General features: G+C 43.5%; 1 protein-coding gene across 5 annotated transcripts in view; it reads left to right on the top strand.

Annotated features, from left to right (window-relative positions):
* Brca1 (BRCA1, DNA repair associated) overlaps positions 1–19,951 on the top strand; it is a 60,320-nt gene extending 40,369 nt beyond the window's left edge. For 4 of the 5 annotated variants that reach the window (XM_063269583.1, XM_008768092.4, XM_039086541.2 and 1 more), the window contains 10 exons: positions 2,053–2,231; positions 5,248–5,534; positions 7,846–7,933; positions 11,246–11,323; positions 11,823–11,863; positions 12,771–12,851; positions 16,594–16,648; positions 17,910–17,983; positions 18,238–18,298; positions 18,747–19,951. In XM_063269583.1, coding sequence (XP_063125653.1) covers positions 2,053–2,231; positions 5,248–5,534; positions 7,846–7,933; positions 11,246–11,323; positions 11,823–11,863; positions 12,771–12,851; positions 16,594–16,648; positions 17,910–17,983; positions 18,238–18,298; positions 18,747–18,898 — 1,096 coding nt within the window. In that variant the 3' untranslated portion in view covers positions 18,899–19,951. Of the gene's footprint in view, positions 1–2,052; positions 2,232–5,247; positions 5,535–7,845; positions 7,934–11,245; positions 11,324–11,822; positions 11,864–12,540; positions 12,668–12,770; positions 12,852–16,593; positions 16,649–17,909; positions 17,984–18,237; positions 18,299–18,746 lie in introns of those variants that run through there. The other variant, XM_039086542.2, reaches the window with a different exon arrangement.
* Positions 19,952–21,474: the final 1,523 nt, after the last annotated feature.

The following is a 21,474-nucleotide window of genomic DNA, read 5'->3' as shown; positions in this document are numbered from 1 at the left end:
GTAGACTTCCTCTGGCCTTCACACTCAACCCAACCAAGTGTACATACTCATGCACCCACATGCAACCACAGTGGACGACTACACCCGTATCTTTTTTAAAAAATGCCAAGAGCAGTAACACAAGGCTGTAGTGTCAGCTCTGGAAACACAAAGACAGGAAGCCCTTTAGTGCTGTTGGCCAGCCACTTTATCCAAATTGTTTTGCTCGAAAGAGACTCTGCCTCAAAAGTAAGGTGGAGATCATCAAGACTGGATCCTCGGTGTCAGTTTCTGGCTTCTACCTGCTCCCTCCCATCCTTCCTGGGTGTGTTTTTGTGTCTTTTGTTGTTGTTTTCTTTAGGGTTTTACTGGTTTGTTGCAGTCAGGGTCGCCCTATATGGTCTGGAATGCTCTCTGAGACCAACCTGGCCTCAAACTTGGAGTAGTCCTTCTTTGGCCTTCAGAATACTAGATGTATACAGTTACAGACCCTTAGTGATCCTAGGTCACGTTCCTTTCTTCATTTGGATACAGACTCTGTTAGGTATGTTCAGGCCTAAGCTACAACCTGAGAAGTAAGCACTTAGATCTAACTTGAGGTTTAGAGGTTAGAATGTAATATAACTGAACTAAAACCAAAGCCTGCTTGCTGATGGGAGCTCCAGGCAGACCTTGCCATAAATGAAATTTTTGCCTTCCTAGAAAAAGTATGTCTTGCTAATTTACTCTGAGAAATATTCAGAATATTGTTCCAGGATATGTATTTAAATCACTATTGTTAAAATCTACACAGGAAAAAAAAAGTTAGGATCGTGAGTTTGGGAATTAGGGGCCTGAACCACCATAGCCCATTTTGATTTTCAGTGATACTTAACAGCCATCAGGACAAACATCTTCACCACTCCAAGCAACAAAACTCTTGTTTTCTGAATTGCTATTATGTCTACATATCCCTTTTGGGAATAGTCACACGTTGTCAATAATCAAACGATGCTCTCTTTTCCTGGACCTGGACTTAACAGAGGACATCTTTTTAAGGCTAAGGTACTGACATTGTGATTGTGACCAAAAAAAAAAAGTCAGCTTCCTTGGGCACTAAAGCTTTGTTTAGTGTTAAGTATTTCCTTGGCATACTGTCACTGTCATGAACACTCAAAACACTGGAGGAACTACTTGTTGTGCACATGTATTATTAATTTTTAAGGGATGTGATAGTGGGGATTAAATGCGGGCCTTCCCATATACTAGGCAAGGTGCTTTACTGAGATATGCGCTTACCCCTAAGAGCTGACTTTTGTTTTTATTGTTTTTAATTACATTTTTTTGAGACAGGATCCCAGATAGCCCAGGCTGGCTTTGAACTTACTACGTAACCAAGGATGACCTCGAACTCCTGGTCTTCAGCCTCTACCTTGAAAGTCATGTGCTATTACTCCTGGCTTTTATTTTATTCTCTGTGTGTGAGTGGCTTGCTCAGATGTATGTCTCTGTCATGGGCATGCTGAGGCTGGAGTGTTGCACAGTTGTGAACCACCATGTGTTTGCTAGGACTTGAACGCAAGTCCTCTCCAAGAAGAAAAGGTGCGGTTAACTGCTGAGTCATTTCTCCAGCCCAGCCTCTTGTTTTTAGAATGACTTTGGAAATTGAAAGGGTAGGGAATAAGGGTGATACTCTAAATTCTTCCAAAATTAGGTAGAAATAAAGTGTAGAGACGTCAGCATTGCTCAGTTTTCTGTCTCCATAAGAGGCCTCACATACATTTGGACTCAAGGGGAATAGTGTATAGAATCTGAATTAGCAATAGTGGGAATTTGACAGAAGAAAAAAATGCTGACATGCTTTTAAACAGCTCTGAGATCACCTTCAGGCCTCAGGGCCCCAGACCAGCCCTGAAGGGGTACATCATGTGTCAGCAGTGGGTGTGGGCAGGCAATGTGAATCCAGGCTTTTTTTGTTGGTCATCCCTTATTTGTCTGACAGTCAGATGTTTCAGTCATGCTTTAGCTGCTGGGGAGTCATGATTAGGCCTTTCTGAATTGCTGGTGATGGTTTTCTTTCATCCATCTTTCCAGGCCTTCCCCTTTTAAATCTCCACTGACCAGCAGAAGGTGCTCTGCACGAGGCCACTCCAGGAGTCTTCAGAATAGAAACTCCACCTCTCAAGAGGAGCTCCTTCAGCCTGTTGAATTGGAGAAGTCATGTGAACCACACAACTTAACAGGGCGGTCTTGCTTGCCAAGGCAAGATCTCGGTAATGCTTTTGTACTGGACAGACACTCTGTTTCACTGTGTATCTTTTATAAAGCTGGTCTAGTACAGGCTTATCCTGCATGTTTGCTGTGCTCAGGTAAGTTCACCTTGCTGCCGACTGAGCTGCAAGTCTGTCCAGGTCAAGTACCAGGAGTTCTGAATATGGTAGACTCTGGTCATCTAAATGTTTCGCTTCATCTGTTAGAATCTTAAGACCCAGAATAAAATTAGAAGTCTGTCTTTTGCTGGAAAAAAAGTCACATCCCAAAGTGAGATTTTTTTTTTTTTTTTTTTTCCTGAGCTGGGGACTGAACCCAGGGCCTTGCGCTTGTTAGGCAAGTGCTCTACCACTGAGCTAAATCCCCAACCCCAAAGTGAGATATTTTTAATAAATATAAATGACTATCTTTTATGCTTCATAAATCACTTAGTAGATAGTATATTTTATTACTTATAAATCAAAGTTTTAGTAAAGAAATGTTTTAATTACTTATCAAAAATATATTATCATAAAAGCCACTGTTTAGCATCAGATGTAGTATTTAGCGGTGTTCTTAACTGGCTTACTTCTTTTTTACTTTTATGCTGTGTATATGAGTATTTTGCCCACATGTATGTCTATGCACTGCGTGTGTACCAGGTACCTATTGAGGCCAAAAGAGGGTGATAGGTTTCCTGGAATTGAGGGTTCAGGCTGTTGTGAGCTGCCGTGTGGGAGCTGGGAACAAAGTCCAGGTCCTCTAGAAGCGCAGCCAGTGCTCTTAGCTCCTGGGTCTTTTTTTTTTCCCTAGCTTAATTTTTGATCGGTGACATTTTTGGAAATGTTTTAAAATGTATCTACTGTTTTTAACATGTTTAGCACCTGTTGATTAAGTGAAAAATATAATGGTTTATTTATATTTTTTTTCTTTTTTTTTTTTTTTTTTCGGAGCTGGGGACCGAACCCAGGGCCTTGCGCTTTCTAGGCAAGTGCTCTACCACTGAGCTAAATCCCCCAACCCCGTTTATTTATAATTTTAACCTTCTTTCTTCCTCATGAAAGTTCTGTATACTGATTGCCCCCAAATTGGACAATATAGTAAATTAGAGTAATTAAAATCACCTCTATTCCTGTTCAGTTATTAGTAATAAAATATTGCTGTCTCAGCTGAGCATGGGGGCACATGCCTGTTAGCCCAGTGCCTGATTGGCAGAGACAGAAGAATCTCTGTGAATTTGAGGCCAGCCTGGTCTGCAGAGTAACCTCCAGAGCAGGGCTACATAATGAGACCCTCTACCAAAATAATAGTAGTAGTAGTAATAATAATAATAATAGTAATAATAATAATAGTAATAGTAATAATTGCTGTTTCTTTCGTTATTTTACTCAGTTTTTTTTAATTAACTTGAGTATTTCTTATTTACATTTTTTTTTTCTTTTCTTTTCTTTTCTTTTCTTTTTTTTTTCCGGAGCTGGGGACCTAACCCAGGGCCTTGCACTTGCTAGGCAAGCGCTCTACCACTGAGCTAAATCCCCAACCCCTCTTATTTACATTTCAAATGTTATTCCCTTTCCCGGTTTCCGGGCCAACATCCCCCTAACCCCTCCCCCTCCCCTTCTATATGGCTGTTCCCCTCCCCATCCTCCCCCCATTACCGCCCTCCCCCCAACAATCACGTTCACTGGGGGTTCAGTCTTGGCAGGACCAAGGGCTTCCCCTTCCACTGGTGCCCTTACTAGGCTATTCATTGCTACCTATGAGGTTGGAGTCCAGGGTCAGTCCATGTATAGTCTTTGGGTAGTGGCTTAGTCCCTGGAAGCTCTGGTTAGTTGGCATTGTTGTTCATATGGGGTCTTGAGCCCCTTCAAGCTCTTCCAGTCCTTTCTCTGTCAGTTTTATTTTTAAATATAGTTAGAGATATAGTGGGTCATGTCTATGGTCTCAGTTAATCAATTAAAATAAAACAAAAAATAGTTTTAAACTTTCTATATAGCCCAGGTAAGCCTTGAACTTGTGATTCTTCTTCAGCTTTGAGTAGGTGGGGTCATAGGCCTGTGCCACCAGGTCTAACTACAGTAAATACTTCTGGACTGTAAGATGGCAAGAGCACCTGTCACCAAGGCTAGTGACTTGTGACTTTAGTCTCTGGGACTCACAGGATACAAGGAGAGAGCCAACCCCTATAAATTGGCCTCTGACAAATTACATCACATGGACGGGGACAAAGTGTAAAATCTGATGGGTGCGCCAGAGAGATGTCACAGCAAGTTGCCTTCTGAACTCTATGTGCAAAATTAAGTAAATGTGAAAAGAAAATTATAACGGATGAAGACTCCTTTGTTAGAATAGATGTATTATAATTTACTCAATCTCACTGGATATTAAATTATGCTGCTACAAACAGTTGCAGCACGCATTCTATCACTAACCCTTTTTAAGGTTTATTCAGTTTTTTATGTGTACGGATATTTTACCTACATGTATGTCTGTACCACATACATGCATGGTACTTATAGAGGTCAGAAGAAAGTGTTAGATGCCCTGGAACTAGTTAGAGGCAGTTGTGAGCTACTGTGGATATTGGGAACGGAACCTGGATCTTCTGGAAGAGCAGTCATCTCTCCAGCCTCATATGTTAAGGTTTTTTGCATATAGTGCCATATTATTCTTTAGAGAAGTTAATGTCCATGCTTTCACCAACGTATTGTCCTCTTAACAAAATTAAATGGGGGCTGGAGAGATGGCTCAGTGGTTAAGAGCACCCGACTGCTCTTCCAGAGATCCTGAGTTCAATTCCCAGCAACCACATGGTGGCTCACAACCATCTGTAAAGAGATCCGATGCCCTCTTCTGGTGTATCTGAAGACAGCTACAGTGTACTTATATAATAAATAAATAAATAAATAAATAAATAAATAAATAAATAAATAAATAAATAAATAAAAACAAAAAAACAAAATTAAATGGGTCTTTTTCTTCATTGAAGCTAGAACCTTGAGTTTATTGCTACTTAAGTTAAATTTGTCTTCCTTGCAGAAGGAACCCCATACCTGGAATCTGGAATCAGCCTTTTCTCCAGTAGAGACCCCGATTCTGAATCCCCTAAAGTGCCAGCCCTTGTTTGCACTGCACCAGCTTCAACCTCTGCACTGAAAATATCCCAAGGTCAAGTTGCTGGGTCTTGCAGGAGTCCAGCTGCTGGTGGTGCTGATACTGCAGTGGTAGAAATTGTGAGCAAGATAAAGCCGGAAGTGACGTCTTCAAAAGAACGAGCGGAGAGAGATATATCCATGGTGGTGTCAGGCTTGACCCCTAAAGAAGTAGTGAGTGTGCCATCTGTGTCTCTAACTGGGGCTCGACCTGGGCTTCAGATATTACTATAAGCACTGGCAGTGGCTAACCTGCAGGAATTAAGTTATTGGAAGAAATATTTAGGGAATACTGGGCACCTTGTCAGATATGATAGAGATTTTAAATTGTATTGGAATTTCCTTTTTAGCAAAAAAACAAAACAAATGAACAAAAAACAACTGGGTAGGTAGATAGAGCAACTCTCTTCAGAAGGCATTGTTTTCTCCTTAGTTCCCATCAAGTAACATTGTCTGCACGGCTAACTCAGTGTGAGCTGGTTCCACGGCACTGCCAGACAGCAGCATTTCTCCAGGGCTTGTCTTCACCTTGCCTGGGGACAGCCTTTCTGTCCTCTCTGCCCTGCAGGACTTACTCCCCTGCTTATTAGGATCTGGGCACCTCCTTGGGCCAGAGATGGGAACTGTGTCAGACTAATAACATTAAGCCCACTGAACCCATGTTCTCTTTAAGCTGCTTATAGATTTCAACCATTCTGGGAAATTTATTTCTCCTATAATTAACTGTTAGAGTAATGTATAATAACACGTCAGACCATCGATTGGATTTAATAGTAGATGCCATTTATTACACACTGAGAGGCAATATTAAAATGCAAGAAACTCCTGCTTCCGGGGTGTGACTCCATTCCCCATCCTAGCAGCTCTACAGGTAGTGACTCAGCATAGATTCTCTATGGCTCCATGGGTCCCACCCTGATAGATGCGTTGCATACATTGTACAGGATGACAACTTGATGTGGTCACTTCACAGTCCCATGTTCAGGCAGCAGTTTGCTCTGAAAATTCTTACCTGTGCTTGTTTAAATAGCTCCTAATGGACTTCCTTACACACCTAGAATTCCCATTAATTCACTGAAATTTTTTATTGCCTTATTCCTTTGTTTTGTGAGTTCAACTGTTTAGAGATAGCTAGAGTGGTCTAATCATTTGCGCCTTGGGCAATTTTGAGCAGCAGATTAAACTACAAGTGCTTGGGAACGTGTTTTCTTTAAACAAGCAAAGAGGAAAACTTTGAGCCCTATTCAGACTTGCCGAAGTGTGTTAAATTTATGATGAAAGCCGCTGACTGTATTACACATGATTAATTCTGAAGCCCATATTAAGATGATCTTTTCAGCAGTTGCTTTTCTAACTGAACACTGTTTTAAAGCTGGGATTCCAGCAATTAACCAGTTCAGAATTGCTAATGACTAGCGGAGGGCAACAGCAGAAGTTGGAGGAGGGTGGAGGGTGGTGCTCGCTTCCCAGGCTGCTGTTTTCCAGGGCTCAGTGGCACTGCAGAGTGAGCAGGCACGGGGTGGCTTCCACCGCAGTGCTAAGGGGCACGTGAATATTGGCATGGGTGGTGATGGCTAGAAAATGAAGCTTTCTGGTAAACAAGCGTATTTACCAAACAGTAGCTACCAGTTATATCAACTGTGCCCATAATGGATCTGGTTAATTTCTTTTACTGTCTATTGATTTTTATTTGCTTGATAGATTATAGCTAAAGTACTCTAGATTTCTTTTGGGAAGAATTAATCTTTTCTAATATTTTTTTAAGAGACAATTGATATTTTTTGCATACAGATACCTTTGCTTGAGTGCTTTGTAACTATCAGAGTTGAATCTTGGTCTTAAGATATTATTTACAGCAGAACTTTCTATATAAGGCTAGTTACCACTCAGTTTTGCAGACTTGTAAATTTATTATAGGATAGTAGGCTGTCATTCTGTAAAGAAACTTCGAGAATCAAGCTATAAGATCTTGGTTATAATTCCATGGCTTCTGGTACTACATAGACTACATTAGAATATTTTTCTTTGATTTATACATGATTTGGGGGTTTTTATTAAGTTGTCAATTTTGAGACTTCAGCCACGTTATATGTTTAAAAGTCAGGGCCGGGGGTTAGGGATTTAGCTCAGTGGTAGAGCGCTTGCCTAGCATGTGCAAGGCCCTGGGTTCGGTCCCCAGCTCCGAAAAAAAAAAAAAAAGACAAAATAAAAGTCAGGGCGGAATGATCACGGTGACTCCACAGTGTTTGCCACGTAAGCCTGCCAACCTGGGTTCAGTCCCCAAAAAACACACGTGAAAGCCGCAGCCCCACCATGTTGTCCTTCGTCTCCTCCATGTACACTGAAGTACAAGCTCACAATCAACATTTTAACAATATTTTAGAGATGTGCCTTTTATGAGAATGGAGACTCAGAATCAGAGTAAATAATCCTTTGAACTGTAGCAAAGATAACATCATAATTCAATGTTTGATTTTTGTTTCAGATGATTGTGCAAAAGTTTGCTGAAAAATACCGCCTTGCTTTAACTGATGTAATTACTGAGGAAACTACGCATGTAATTATAAAAACAGGTACACTACAAACTTTTACAGACTATGTTGTATTTATATTAGAAGCCACATGAAGAGCTGTGTCAATCAAGTTAAGCATCCCTAACCCAGACGTTCAGAATCCTCAACTATTTGACTGTAGACGTAACATCATGGAAGTGGAGAATCCCACTCTTCACGTGTTAGTAATAGCCAGGATGTAGGCACGTTAAACATGTTGTGTAAAATTGCTTTAGGGTTTTCAGGCGAGGCGTAGTGGAAGAATACGACTTAGTTAGCATGCACACGGCTCTAGAGCAGCACTTCTCAACCTGTGGCTCGTTCCCCTTTCGGGAGATTGGAACAACCCTTTCACAGGGCTCGCTTAAGAAAATGTGAAAATGTAGGTGCTTACATTACATATAATTCATAACAGCAACATTAGTTATGAAGAGCAACGAAATTATTTAATAGTTGAGGGGGATCACACAACAGGAGGGAATGTAGTAAAAGGCTGCAGCATTAGGAGGGCTGAGGACCACGGCTCAAGGTACTATCTCTAGCATCATAAATAAAAAATTACAGGCTGGAGAGATGGTTCAGTGGTTAAGAGCCCCGACTGCTCTTCCAGAGGTCCTGAGTTCAATTCCCAGCAACCACATGGTGGCTCACAACCATCTGTAAAGAGATCTGATGCCCTCGTCTGGTGTGTCTGAAGACAGCTACAGTGGACATATATATAATAAATCAATACATCTTTTTTAAAAATAAATAAATAAATAAGAAATTGCCCTCAGACTGGCTGTGGAAACTCACACCTATGATCTCAGCAGTCAGGAGGTTAAAGGAGTGTATCAGAAGTTTACAGACGGGCTGGAGAGATGGCTCAGTGGTTAGGAGCGCTGACTGCTCTTCCACAGGTCCTGAGTTCAATTCCCAGCAACCACATTGTGGCTCACAACCATCTGTAATGGGTTCTGATGCCCTCTTCTGGTGTGTCTGAAGACAGCTACAGTGTACTCATATAAATAAAATAAATCTTTTAAAAAAACAAACAAAAAAAAAAATGAAGTTTACGGCCAGCCTGGGCTATGAAGCAAGACTTTGTCTCAAAAAAACAAATGAAGTAACAACAACAGAGCTTGGGTTTGTGCTGTGCTTGAAGATGTCTCAGTACATATGCAGATTTGCTGAAAATACTTTTGGGCCTAGCATGCCAGAGTGCTAAGCTGTGGATGAAGTCTCCTGATGGTCACTCATTTTGTTTGACCTTATTTGGGTTAAAATTTGGGGAGGGGACCAAATCATGGAAAGGCAAGTGAGCCAGAGAAGAGAACGGGGAGAAGTAAGTCTTAAAACTCAGGACACTGGCTGGCTACATGTGGCCTCTGGCTTGAGTGTGACAGAGTAAGTCCTATAACCGTAACCTGGAAAGAGTGGAGCCGCTCACTTGCGTGCTTTCTCTTCATGTAGTCTTAACTTTGCTTGCGTAAGAAGGCTCTGGGAGTTTTCACTGTGAAATCCAGACAAACAGACATTCCAGGCTGCCGGGAAGCTATTTGGAGTTGGCCTGCATTAATACAAACCTGATAGGTGTAGCAGGTGAATTATGGATCTGGCCTTTGATGAACCTTCTGCAGTGATAGTCTAGGTGATAGCCTCTGTGCTGAGCACAGTGCTTCTCGTGGTGGCAACTAATAAGACTGGAGAACATCAAGGGCTGGATGGAGAAGAAACTCAGACTAGTGAAGTTGGAGGGCTGGAGCAGTGGCACAGTGGTTAAGAGCACCTGTTCTTGCAGAGGACCCAGGTTTGATCCCCAGCACCCACGTGGCAGCTTATGACCATCCATAATTCTAGTTCCAGGGGATCCAGTGCACCTGTGACTTCAGGCATAAGGCATGCATGTGATACGTAGACATACATGTAAGCAGAACATACATAAAATAAATCTAGAACTACTTTTCAGTAAAAATGGCAGAGCGTAAAGAAATGAGAAGACTGAAAGGGCCAAGAGATCCATCTTTAAGCATCTGAAAAATTGTCAGGCTTCAGAAATTTAAAATAAATAAAAAAAAAAAAGCAGGGATTTGGAAGGTATAAATTATGACCACACTTTAAAACCTAGCTAACAGAATTGGTTTTCATATATTTTTTTTCATTTTATGCATATGAATACACTGTGGCTCCCTTCAGACGCACCAGAGAGGGCATCAGATCCCATTACAGATGGTTGTGAGCCACCATGTGGTTGCTGGGAATTGAACTCAGGACCTCTGGAAGAACAGTCAGTGCTTTTTTTTTTTTTTTGTTCTTTTTCGGAGCTGGGGACCGAACCCAGGGCCTTGCGCTTCCTAGGTAAGCGCTCTGCCACTGAGCTAAATCCCCAGCCCCACAGTCAGTGCTTTTAACCGCTGAGCCATCTCTTCAGCCCCCAGAATTGGTTTTCTGATGTACTCTTGCCCCTCGGGATATTTCTGCCCATGGGGCTCTAGGCTTTTCCAAGGAGTCCAAAGTTCTTTGACTCTCTGCCTTAAGAACACTAAAATCTCAGTTCCTTCTTCAGTTGATCATACCAGAGGGCCGTACTTGTTGGAATAGGTGCCAGGACGCCCGATGGCAAGCTAAGTACTGTTTGAGAGGGCATGTCATTGATTTTTTTTTTTTTTTTTTTTTTTTTTTTCGGAGCTGGGGACCGAACCCAGGGCCTTGCGCTTCCTAGGTAAGCGCTCTACCACTGAGCTAAATCCCCAGCCCCTCATGTATCTCTTTAAAAAAAAAAAAAGGACTGGAGAGATGGCTCAGTGGTTAAGAGCACTGACTGCTCTTCCTGAGGTCCTGAGTTCAAATCCCAGCAACCACATGGTGGCTCACAACCATCTGTAATGGGATCTGATGCCCTCTTCTGGTGTGTCTGAAGACAACTACAATGTACTCATATAAATAAAAATAAATTAAAAAACAAAAAAGACCACTTTCCCGTCCCTCTCAGGAGTACAAGTGGGTAAGAGTCCCCTGGGTAGAAATTGCCTGGGTGAACTTCCGTCACGTTGTCTCACTTACTGCTGTCTGGTAAAATAGATCTCTGTCCATATCAGCTACCACCATGATGTATATAATTAACACAGGATAGAACTCTTTAGCTAATCTTGGCATCTCAGAGTTGAAGCCAACAGTTCTCTGGTCTTAACATGGCATCTCTTCTAAGTTTCCAAACCCCATGCCTGGTTACCCGTCATCAGAGGTGAATCACGATTCCAGACTGATCTTGAGAGCTAGAGCTGGGGCTTGAGCTTTTCGGGGGCAGCGCCTCTTCTCCCTTTCTCAGCTTTTGGATGTTTTTCATTTTTGCAGATGCTGAGTTTGTGTGTGAACGGACACTGAAATATTTTCTGGGCATTGCAGGAGGAAAGTGGATAGTTAGCTATTCTTGTGAGTACAATTTGTGTGTGTGTGTGTGTGTGTGTGTGTGTGTGTGTGTGTGTGTGTGTGTGTGTTGGGGGAGGTGTGTCTCTGTTGCTCCCTTTAGCACCTCCGAACTGCATTTTACACCTAACGTTAACACCTGAGGTTTCTGCCTATGCCAAGTCTGAGCCACCAAAGGGTCTCAACAGTAACACAGAACTGGCTTTGTCTTAGTGCTCATTGCTTTGTTCAGATTCACTGGCAGTGCTGAAAAAGTGAGTTCTTCTATAACTAGTATGACCTCATCTTCTCTGAGCAGAGTTAGCATATGACCAGGGGTTTATTTAATAGTTGGTGGGAATCCATGCACAGCAGCACTTTTATAATGTTTAACTATCCGCTGTCTCCAGATCTCTGCCACAAGTCTTAGGAATCTCCTCTCTTGTGAATTATTGAGCTTCCCACCTCCACAAAAGGGGCATATTTTTCCGTTCTCTGTGACTTACCTTTTCTGTCTTCTCTTCAGGGGTGATCAAGTCTATCCAAGAAAGAAAACTTCTGAGTGTGGTGGGTACCTCATACAGACTAATCCCGGACACCTCACATGGGTGTTGGGGTCAGGCGAGGAGGGTGTGGTTCTGCTCTCTTCCTTCAGACACATCTTTTCCTCAGCAAGGGAGACCATCAAGAGGGGTGCAGAACAGGCCAGGAAATGTCATATTCTCAGTCATTCTAGGTTTCAAAGGAAGGTCTTTTCTTTGGAAAAAGAGAAAGGACTTTACAGATTAAAGATTCAGAGGAACAAATAATGAGCCACCCGCAGAGACAGATGAGGTGATGGCCCCTGTGATCCTGGCACTTGGGAGTTTGGGTTTCACTGGACTACATAATAGGAGCCTGTCGGGCTGGAGAGATGGCTCAGCCGTTAAAGGCTAGGCTCACAACCAGAAATAATAGGAGCCTGTCTTTGGTTGGTTGGTTCAGTTTGTTGTTTTCAAGACGAACTCAGGAAGAGCAGCCAGTAGTAGTTAAGTACACTTGCCACTCTTTCAAGGAACCAGGGTTTTATTCAGGCCTCACGGATTCTCACAACTATTCCAGTTCCAGGGACTCTGACATCTTTCAGCACTAGGCGTGCATATGGTACATATAACATACATTTAGCAAAATACTCATAAAATAAAAAATAAGAATGAATTTTTAAAATAAATTTTCTAAGTCAGGGTCTTATCTGGGTTTCATAGCCTAGGTCCTTAATCTCAGCTCTTCGGAGGAAGCAGAATCAGAAAGATTTCTGAATCCCAGGCCAGCCAGATTTCACTGACTTGTCTCCAAAAGGTAAAAAAATAAAGACAAGGTTTCATTCTGTAATCCTGGCTGGTCTGGAACTCATTTCATGAGTGTGGTGCCTTAATGCTTCACTGCTGAGCCATCACCCACCCCAGTGATCACAGAGGGTTATATTTGGTTTCAGCATGAATTTGAAGTCAAAGGAGACGTTGTGACTGGAAGCAACCACCAAGGTCCAAGGCGATCCAGAGAATCCCAGGAAAAGGTAAAGTCCCTCTTGATGTGACAAAACCCCAGCCTAAGGCTTTGCAGCCAGCTGCTGTGGTGAGGTTGGTCTGTGCCTGGTAAGGCACTTTGCATGAGTGATATCGGAGCACTGGCTGGGCAGTGGAGACAGGCTTTTGGTTTGGTTTGGGGGTTTTTTCTAGCCCAAGAAGGCAAACAGGAATCACTTGTGCCCCATAAGTAAGAGAGTGCAGTTGTAAATTGAGTTCCAGTCTGAGGCTTAGATCCCAGCATCGCTTCACTAGGGAGTGGTGGGAGACGTGGAGCCTGTACACCCGAGCTCCAGGTCTAAATTCCTAAGTGTCTTGGCTTTAGATGGTTGTAGACAACTTCACAGGAGAAAAACAGATTATCCCAGCAGCTTTCCAAGGAAGAGCAGGACACCCCCAGCAGCCGGAACTCCATCTTCCTTGCGGGAAGAAGTCTTCCCAAGATTTCGCACCTGCCTGGCAGGCCTGAGCCAGCTGCTGTCTGGGTTACTGGATAAGTGCTTGTGTTCCCAGGCTGCTTTTCTTCTTTTGCAAATGTGCACCAGCAGGTGTTTCAGAACATTCCCACACGGAGCACCTTCTGTTCTTCATAGAAACTTGGGAGGAGACCAGTAGAGGTTTTTCTAAGGAGAACTGCTTTGGGCAGGATCACAAATCATGCCTGGAGTTCTGAGCCCTGGGATTAGCCCATCCTCTCTCCGAGCCTATCAGATACCTGTTCCAGATGCCAAGAACAGCTGCTCACCCTGCTTCCACTTCTCCCGATCCTCAAGGAGTTCTCTATGAACCAGCCATTTGTTCTTATGCACCTGGGAGCCTTGCACAATTAGCAGCGGGTCCCTTCTCCCTCAAAATCCCTTAGGATGTCTTTTACATTCAGAATAGCAGTGATGGAAATTGCTTGGGCAAAGTAGTGACATTCAGAAGATACTAAAATGTCGCTACAGTATTTTCACAAAGCAATCTATTTGTAGGGGTGAGCTTCAGATTTCTTATCTCACCACTAGACACTCATCAGGAAGCGTCAGTGTGGATTTGGAGACCCTGAGGTTTTATTCTCCTTAAGGCAGCATTTGTCTCCAGCTGGCTGCCTGGGGACTTTGAGGATTTCTGAGTATTAGGTCCTGGGAGAGCGGCAGAGGTTCTAGAACCGTCATCCCTGACTAACTGATTTGCCCACTGTTCCCTTCCTCCTGCCTGCAGTGTGGGATGAAGCCATTTCCAATAGAGCTATCTGTGTGGTTTTAGCCAAACCTTGATCTTTCTATCTCAGCCTCTGTATCTAGGTGAATTTTAGACCTAGACAAATTTGTGTTAGTGTCATAAAAGGGTAGGAAAATGGTCAAAAAATGAGTAACTCAAATGATACATGAAAATATATCCATCCGTCCTGAGTCTGATGGCACTCCTGTAAAACTAACACTCAGGCTAAAGCAGGAGGATTGTGAATTGGAGAGCTAAACTATTTTGAAATCCTTTATCAACCAGAAAAATATTAATAATTGACACAAATTTAGGTTTCTTTAAAATAATAGCTTGAGAGCCTTTCTAAGAACTCATGCCAGGACAAACGAGCATTCGCACCATCTAACACCGTTGTTACTGCACACACGGGCTGTTCTAAGGTTCACTAAAAACAAAGTTCAAAGCAGATATGGTGGTTCGTGCATTCAGGAGCCAGAGGCAGGTGGGTTATTTTTGTCAATATGGCATAGTAGCCCACGCTTGTACTGCACCAGCCTTTACTCTATGAAGTCCTGCCTTTAATTAAACCAGCTCCTTGACAAGTGGTGCACACCTTTAATCCCAGTATTTGAGAGACAGATGAATGTCTAAATTCCAAGTCCACCTTTGTCTACATAAAGAGTTCCAGGCTACCAGGACCATAGTGATATCTTTTCTCAGAAATGAAAATAACTTTAAAGGTTTAGAAGTTCAAGCCTGGGGATAGTGGCTCACACATTAATTTCAACACTCGGGTGCTAGAGAAATGGCTCAGTGGTTAGCAATGACTGCTTGCACTTCCAGAGGTCCTGAATTCAATTCCCATCAACCACACGGTTGCTCACAGCCATCTGTAATGAGATCTGATGCCCTGGTGTGTCTGAAGAGAGTGACAGTGTACTCTCACATACATAAAACAAATAAATCTTTAAAAAAAGAAATCTCAGCACTCAGGAGACAGAGTTTGGATCTCTGAGTTTGATGAGGACTATACATACAGAGAAACCCTTTCTTGAAAAAAAATCTTTTGGATCAGCGAGATGGCTCAGTAGTTAGCAGAACTCCAAGATCTGACACTCTCACATAGACATACATGCGGGCAAAACACTATACACAAAATAAAGGTAAATAATAAATTAGAGGAGGGTAGAGAGATGGCTCAGCAGTTAAGAGCACTGGCTAGTCTTCTAGAGGTCCTGAGTTCAATTCCCAACATCCACATAGCGACTCAACAACCATCTATATTAGGATCTAATGCCCTTTTCTTCTGGTGTCCATGAAGATAGCACACTCATATACATAAAATAAATATTTTTTAAAAAGAAAAGTGAAGTTTGGAAGTAAGTACAGTTCCTCACTCACACCATGTTTCAAATGTCTAACAACCACATCTGACTTGTGGCCTCCTGCCTTGTGGGACCAGATACAGGACATTTCCAATGTCACAGAAAGTCTTTGGCCAGCACTGAGGAGCACTGTAATTACATTTCCCTTAGGATGTGCATGTGTGTGTAAGAGGGGCGTTTCTCCATGGCATAGGCGTTCTGCTGGCTGAGTTCATGCTTAGTTCTGTGTGACGGGCCTGAGTAATCCTGACTTCAGCTCTCTGACTTTCTCACCCTTCAGTGTAAGGAAGGGCCAGAGGGGACTGTGCGTTCGTCTGTCTTTAGTTTGTCTTCCTCATCTGTGACACGGGCCACCCAGCATGAGCCTGGGCCTGATTAATAACAGAGTGGGAGCCCATCCCTTGAATAACAGAATGACTACAAGGGTCAGAGAGATGACTCAGAGCACTGGCACCAGGCAGTCTAACTCCTGGCCTCCTGGCATTTGACATATATGACATATATATGACATACATGCTTTTATTCTTTTTTAACGAATCACTCTAGAATGTGGATCATTGTATACAAATTTCAATAAAATCTAAATCAGTTCAGAATCTTGAACTGATTGTCTCTGGAAAAGAGGACAAACTGTCAAGGATAAAGATTCTTCCACTGCATGTGAGAGTGTCTCTATTTCTTACTAAAAAACCCAAACTCTGAGCATGTCCGTGCTATTCCCAGCACTTGTGAGGTGCGAACAGGAGGGTCAGGAGTTCAAGGCTGACCTACATTATAAGTTTGAAGCCACCTGGCTTATCTAAGATCTTGTCTCACAAAAAAAGGTGGGGGGACCCCCACTGGAGAGGCAGCTCATTGGTTAGTGCTTGCTGCTCATTCAGAAGACCTGATTTTAATTTTGATTCCCAGCACTCAGATTGAGCAATTCACAACTGCCAGTAACCTCAGCTCCAGGAGATGTGGTGCATTCTTCTGGCCTCCTTGGGCACCTGCATACATGTTGTGTATACTCTCTTCTCTCTCTCTCTCTCTCTCTCTCTCTCTCTCTCTCTCTCTCTCTCTCTCACACACACACACACACACACACACACACACACACACACACACACTTAATAATTATAACTTTCTCTCCACTCCATCACTTATTCTCCTCTCTTCGCAGCTCTTTGAAGGCCTACAGATCTATTGTTGTGAGCCCTTCACCAACATGCCCAAAGGTAAGAGCCTGGGAGGGCTACAGAGTATTATAGATAGCATCAGCCTACGTGGAAGGTCCTCAGATGGGTTAAGTGGTCCGGTGAAGACTGCTGTGGTTCTGCTCTTATATACCAAAGCCCTTGTCCGTGTACAGATTCGTGTAGTTCTTTTCAGAGTGAAGGTCCCTCACCTTTTTCTCTGCTTCCCTTCAGCTCCAGGGCTGGAGTTCTGTGACTTAGGAGAGGGGGAGCCTAGGAGCAGTGGTTCTCACATTTATTCCCTCATGCTTTGGTGACCCTCCCCTGACCATAAAATATTTAATTGCTGCTTCATAACTAATTTTGCTAATGTTCTGAGTACTAGTATAAATATCTGATATGTAGGACATTTGATATACAATTCCCAATGGGGTTGTGACCCACAGGTTGAGAACCACTGCCTTGGTGTCTGGCCATAAGCAAATTTGTGGTAATGAGAGCCTAGCAGTGTAATTTTGTTTCCTTCTGTACTGGTTAGTGGTTCGATTTTTAGAAGGTTTCAAGTGTCACTCAATGTTTTATGTTTTTAGACTTTAATATAATGAAAGCCAGGGGTACTAGTGGGTATCATTATGGGAGGGGTTATGGCAGCACCTCCACAGTCCCCAGGAAGAAGCAGATGTTCTTTCTAGAAGAGCATCTCCAGAGAGCCTAGAAGGTTAGTCAGTGCTACTGAGTCCTAGGCCCCACCTCTTATGAGAGTCATTCCCTAGCTGTGTGGCTCCTAGCATAGCCTGCCATCTTTCCTAATGAAATGCTGGATCTCTGACCAGGGTGACCTGTATTTTTCTCCCACTGGATAAAATATCTTCCAGTCTTTCACATTTAGAGTAATTACCATCAAGAATGGTGCTCTCAGTGGCTGTGATTATCGATTACCAGCAACAAACTAGGATGTAGGAGCAAAGAAGAAAGGCGAGGGGTTTTCACACAGTATCTAGCAATTTAGCAAATTATTGAAATTCAATCCTCTTTTTCAACATGTTTCATTTAGAGACCATGAAGCCTTATCTTCCACGTGGCTTCATGGAAACTAATAACCAGGAGTAGGCAGCAGCTAGATCAGTGGCAGATTGACTTAGAAGCCATACTAATTTTAGGGTCTTTCTATCCTTTAGAGGAAAAAAAAAAAACACAGCTGAGTCCAGGGAGGGGGTTACTCACTGAGATTTGCTCCAGGGGAGACTAGAGGGCGCAGGAGTAGATGTGGTCGCTATGGTGATTTTACATCTGTGCTCTGTAGATGAGCTGGAGAGGATGCTGCAGCTGTGTGGGGCTTCTGTGGTGAAGGAGCTTCCATTGCTCACCCGTGACACAGTGAGTATTTGGAGCCTTCAAAGGGGGAGGAAAACACTCTCCTTCCATTAAGCAAGTCCAGTAAATAGCCCAGAGAGCTTTCTCTACCCATGACTCTGTATCAGAAGACCCGTCTGTGAGTAAGGGCTCGGGAACTGTAAGCATTGAATGTACTGAGGGAGGTCTCTCCCTTCTAGCCCTCTTAACCATGTGGAAGTGACTTTCCCTGAGGCCCTGCTTTGGCACTAAATGCTTTTTCCTTTCTGGGGATGCAGGGTGCTCATCCAATTGTGCTCGTGCAGCCAAGTGCCTGGACAGAAGACAACGACTGCCCTGGTAAAGTTCCTCCGTGTACATTTGTGAGGTTTGAAGGACAACATAAAGGAGTTGATGGTCTCCGTCCACCAAGTGGAGCCGAGGAATCAGCTCAGGTTCTATAAGAGTCTCACCCACCGAGCTATCGTTTTGGTGTTTTTGTTGTTCGAGGTCTACCAGAGCTTGATCATGCTTGTGTTTTGTCTTTTCACTTAAGATATTCCCCCACACCATCTGCTATCTCTGGTGGCTTTTCCTGAAACAGGTTGGAGCTTGTGTTATTTCAGTTTACAGAGTCTGGGCTTTTACCATGATCGCTCCTCTGGCTTCTGAATAAGGTCCTGAAGTGTTGCTTCAGAGCACCTGATTAGTACTGAGAACTTATATACTCAGATCTAAGGGTGGGGTGGTTAAAGTCTGGTCTGGAAGGATGACTGGACACCAGTCTCTGCTTCTGTTCTGTCTGCAGATATTGGGCAGCTGTGCAAGGGACGTCTAGTGATGTGGGACTGGGTGTTGGACAGTATATCCGTCTACCGGTGTCGGGATCTGGATGCCTACCTGGTACAGAATATCACCTGTGGCCGTGATGGTAGCGAGCCACAAGACTCCAATGATTAATTTAAGAAATGGTCTTCCCGTCCCGGGAGCATCTCTCAGTCTTCGGTGCTTCTACGCCCTACTTACTAAGTCTTTTACATGCATCGGCCTGGACAAAACAGCTTCTACCTTTGCGTGGGTGCCTTAAAGGTTTTCTAATTAAGTCTCTCTTTGAAATCCGTCTTGAGCACAAAAAGTTTTCACATGAGAAGACTCCAAGACTATTTAAATCCCACCAATTGAGCAAGATGCTCACTCATTATATATCGTTCTTGGAGAGACGGTAGAGTAGCTCGGCTGGTCTGAGCTGGGCATGGTGGTACTTGCCTCTAATCACAGCTCTTGGTGGAAAAAGTCAGGAGTGTCATGAGTTCAAGGCCAACCTGGGCTATATAAGACTGAAGAACATATAACTAGTGGTTCTAATTTTTTCCTTATAAAATCACATGTTCATAATGGCCAAGAGTCGAGTTCTTCAAGGAGATGGCTTGAAATCTGTGATTTCACTTAAGATTAGTGCTCCTCAAGGCTTCAGGTTTAATACTCAGCACCAAACAATACCCATTTCCCTCCCCCAACAACACCCAGAATAGGGCTTGTGCAGGTCTTAGAGGGCACTGAGGAAATTCAGAGGCAGATTATGTATTTGATGTGAATGTGAAGTTTTTCAAGTGCCAGTGTCAAGGAGAGCCTTCTAATTCCCCATAACTGATGAGCAGCGTGTCTGTTGTAGTAGCTCTAAGTAACCCATTCCTCTTTAAATACAAGGTCTCTGGTATGAATATTGCATGTCTGTAAAATGATGGATTCCACCGGAAAGGAGCTGTTGCTTTCTTTGAAGTAATTTTTTCCCTTTTACTCCCTGTTGCTGAACCATACTACTTTATAAATAATTTTGCTCGCTGAAGGAAGAGAACATATTTTTTATGAACTCATAATCTTGGACTGTTTATAGATATTGGGGGAGTGGGTCTTCCCTGGCACCCCAGTGTGCAAGGACAGTGGAGACCTGATTATACAGGTATGTTTATAATGCTGTACTGTTAATGCTGCAAATAAACGGAATAGCAATCATTTCGACAAAGAATGACTGTTTGGGGGCCTCGCAAGATGGATCAGTGGGTAAGATCCTGATGCCACAACCAACCCCTGGGGTCCACACGACACCTGCAAGATGTCTTCTGACTTCCACACACATGCCATGGCCTGTGTGTGCTCGTGCACTTGGCAAGAGTGCGACTCTGGCATATCCAAGGTCCAGGAAACCCAAGTGTTTCATGTTTCACAAAACCAAGAACAAGGTAGCAGCAGGCCTCTGTCCACCCTAAGGATAAACCTGCTTTAAATTCCTTCAAGTTAGCTGGGCAGTGCTGGCTCACAATTTTAATCCCAGCACTCAAGAGTTAGAGGCAGTGGATTTTCTTCAAGTTAGGCCAGGCAAGGTGGTGCACACTTTTAATGCCAGCACTGAGAAGGCAGAGACAGGTGGATCTCCATGAGTGTAGAGTCAGCCTGTCATGTAGGGGGTTCCAGGCCAGCCAAAGCTACATAATGAGTCCCCGTCTCGAATAAAGTAAATTCATTTTGACTGAATTATTCCTTGTGATTTGGGACTGAGACCTCTGTGTCCTTGCTGATCGTTGGTGAGTGGGTTCCATCTCTGCTGCCTCTGGTCTTCCAAGCTGTTTTTCTCCACTACATCTGCATCTGGCTGCTCTGTTTCCCTAACCCTTTGGAGGCACTTCTGTCATAGAGACTCAAGCAGTTCGGGTGCACTCACTGGATAGTTGATGGTATTCTCCTGTCTTAAGGCCCCTCATGGCAGTTACAAATCCCCTCACAATGGTGTCTGGATTAGTGTTAGGTTGAATCGAGACAACCGTCAGGGAAGACAGAGTCTTGTGTATCCCTGGCTAGTCTGGAGCCTCCTGCACCGACAGGCTGGCCCTGCCTGCTGAGCACTAAGGTTACAGCACTGTGCTGCCACAACTGACCTTTCTTAATCCATATGCTATCCTTCAAGACAAAGGCGAAGTCATCTCACATCGATAATGACAGGACAGATGGAGTAGGCAGAAAAAGGAAGCAAAGTGCACTCACTCTTCTATCTCAGCCTTCATCACAGCCTACGAAATGAAAGTGGGTATTTCATCACTTTATTTGAAAAATGGGAACAAATTTCTTATTTATGAGGTTTTCCATAGCTGTCAAATGACTGAGGAACCTTGGGCCTGCTCTCGTTCCTACTCATTCAGTCTCCCAGCGTGTGTGTTTTCTCAGCTGTCAGAAAATACAGGTTCAGATAGGGAAGTGGAAGCTGAGGGATCAGTTCCTGGTCAAACTGGGCCACATGAGACCCTGTCTCAAAACGAAACAAGGGTCTGGCACGATGGAGATCCTATGCTCGTGCACAGACGCTGGATCCCAGCACTTGGTCAGATCTAACCCCAGTTCCTGGGGATGCAATGGCCTCCTGCAGGCACTGCACATGTGGTGCATACAAACTCACAGGCAGACTACACATACAAAAAAATAAATGTCTGAAAAGAAACGCCTTTCAATTCAACCTTATCAAAGCAGGGCCCTCCCCAGACCTG

The sequence above is a fragment of the Rattus norvegicus genome, chromosome 10 (assembly GCF_036323735.1).
Source record: "Rattus norvegicus strain BN/NHsdMcwi chromosome 10, GRCr8, whole genome shotgun sequence".
In the NCBI taxonomy this organism is placed as follows: Eukaryota; Metazoa; Chordata; class Mammalia; order Rodentia; family Muridae; genus Rattus; species Rattus norvegicus.
This window is presented reverse-complemented; position numbering and strand designations above follow the sequence as displayed.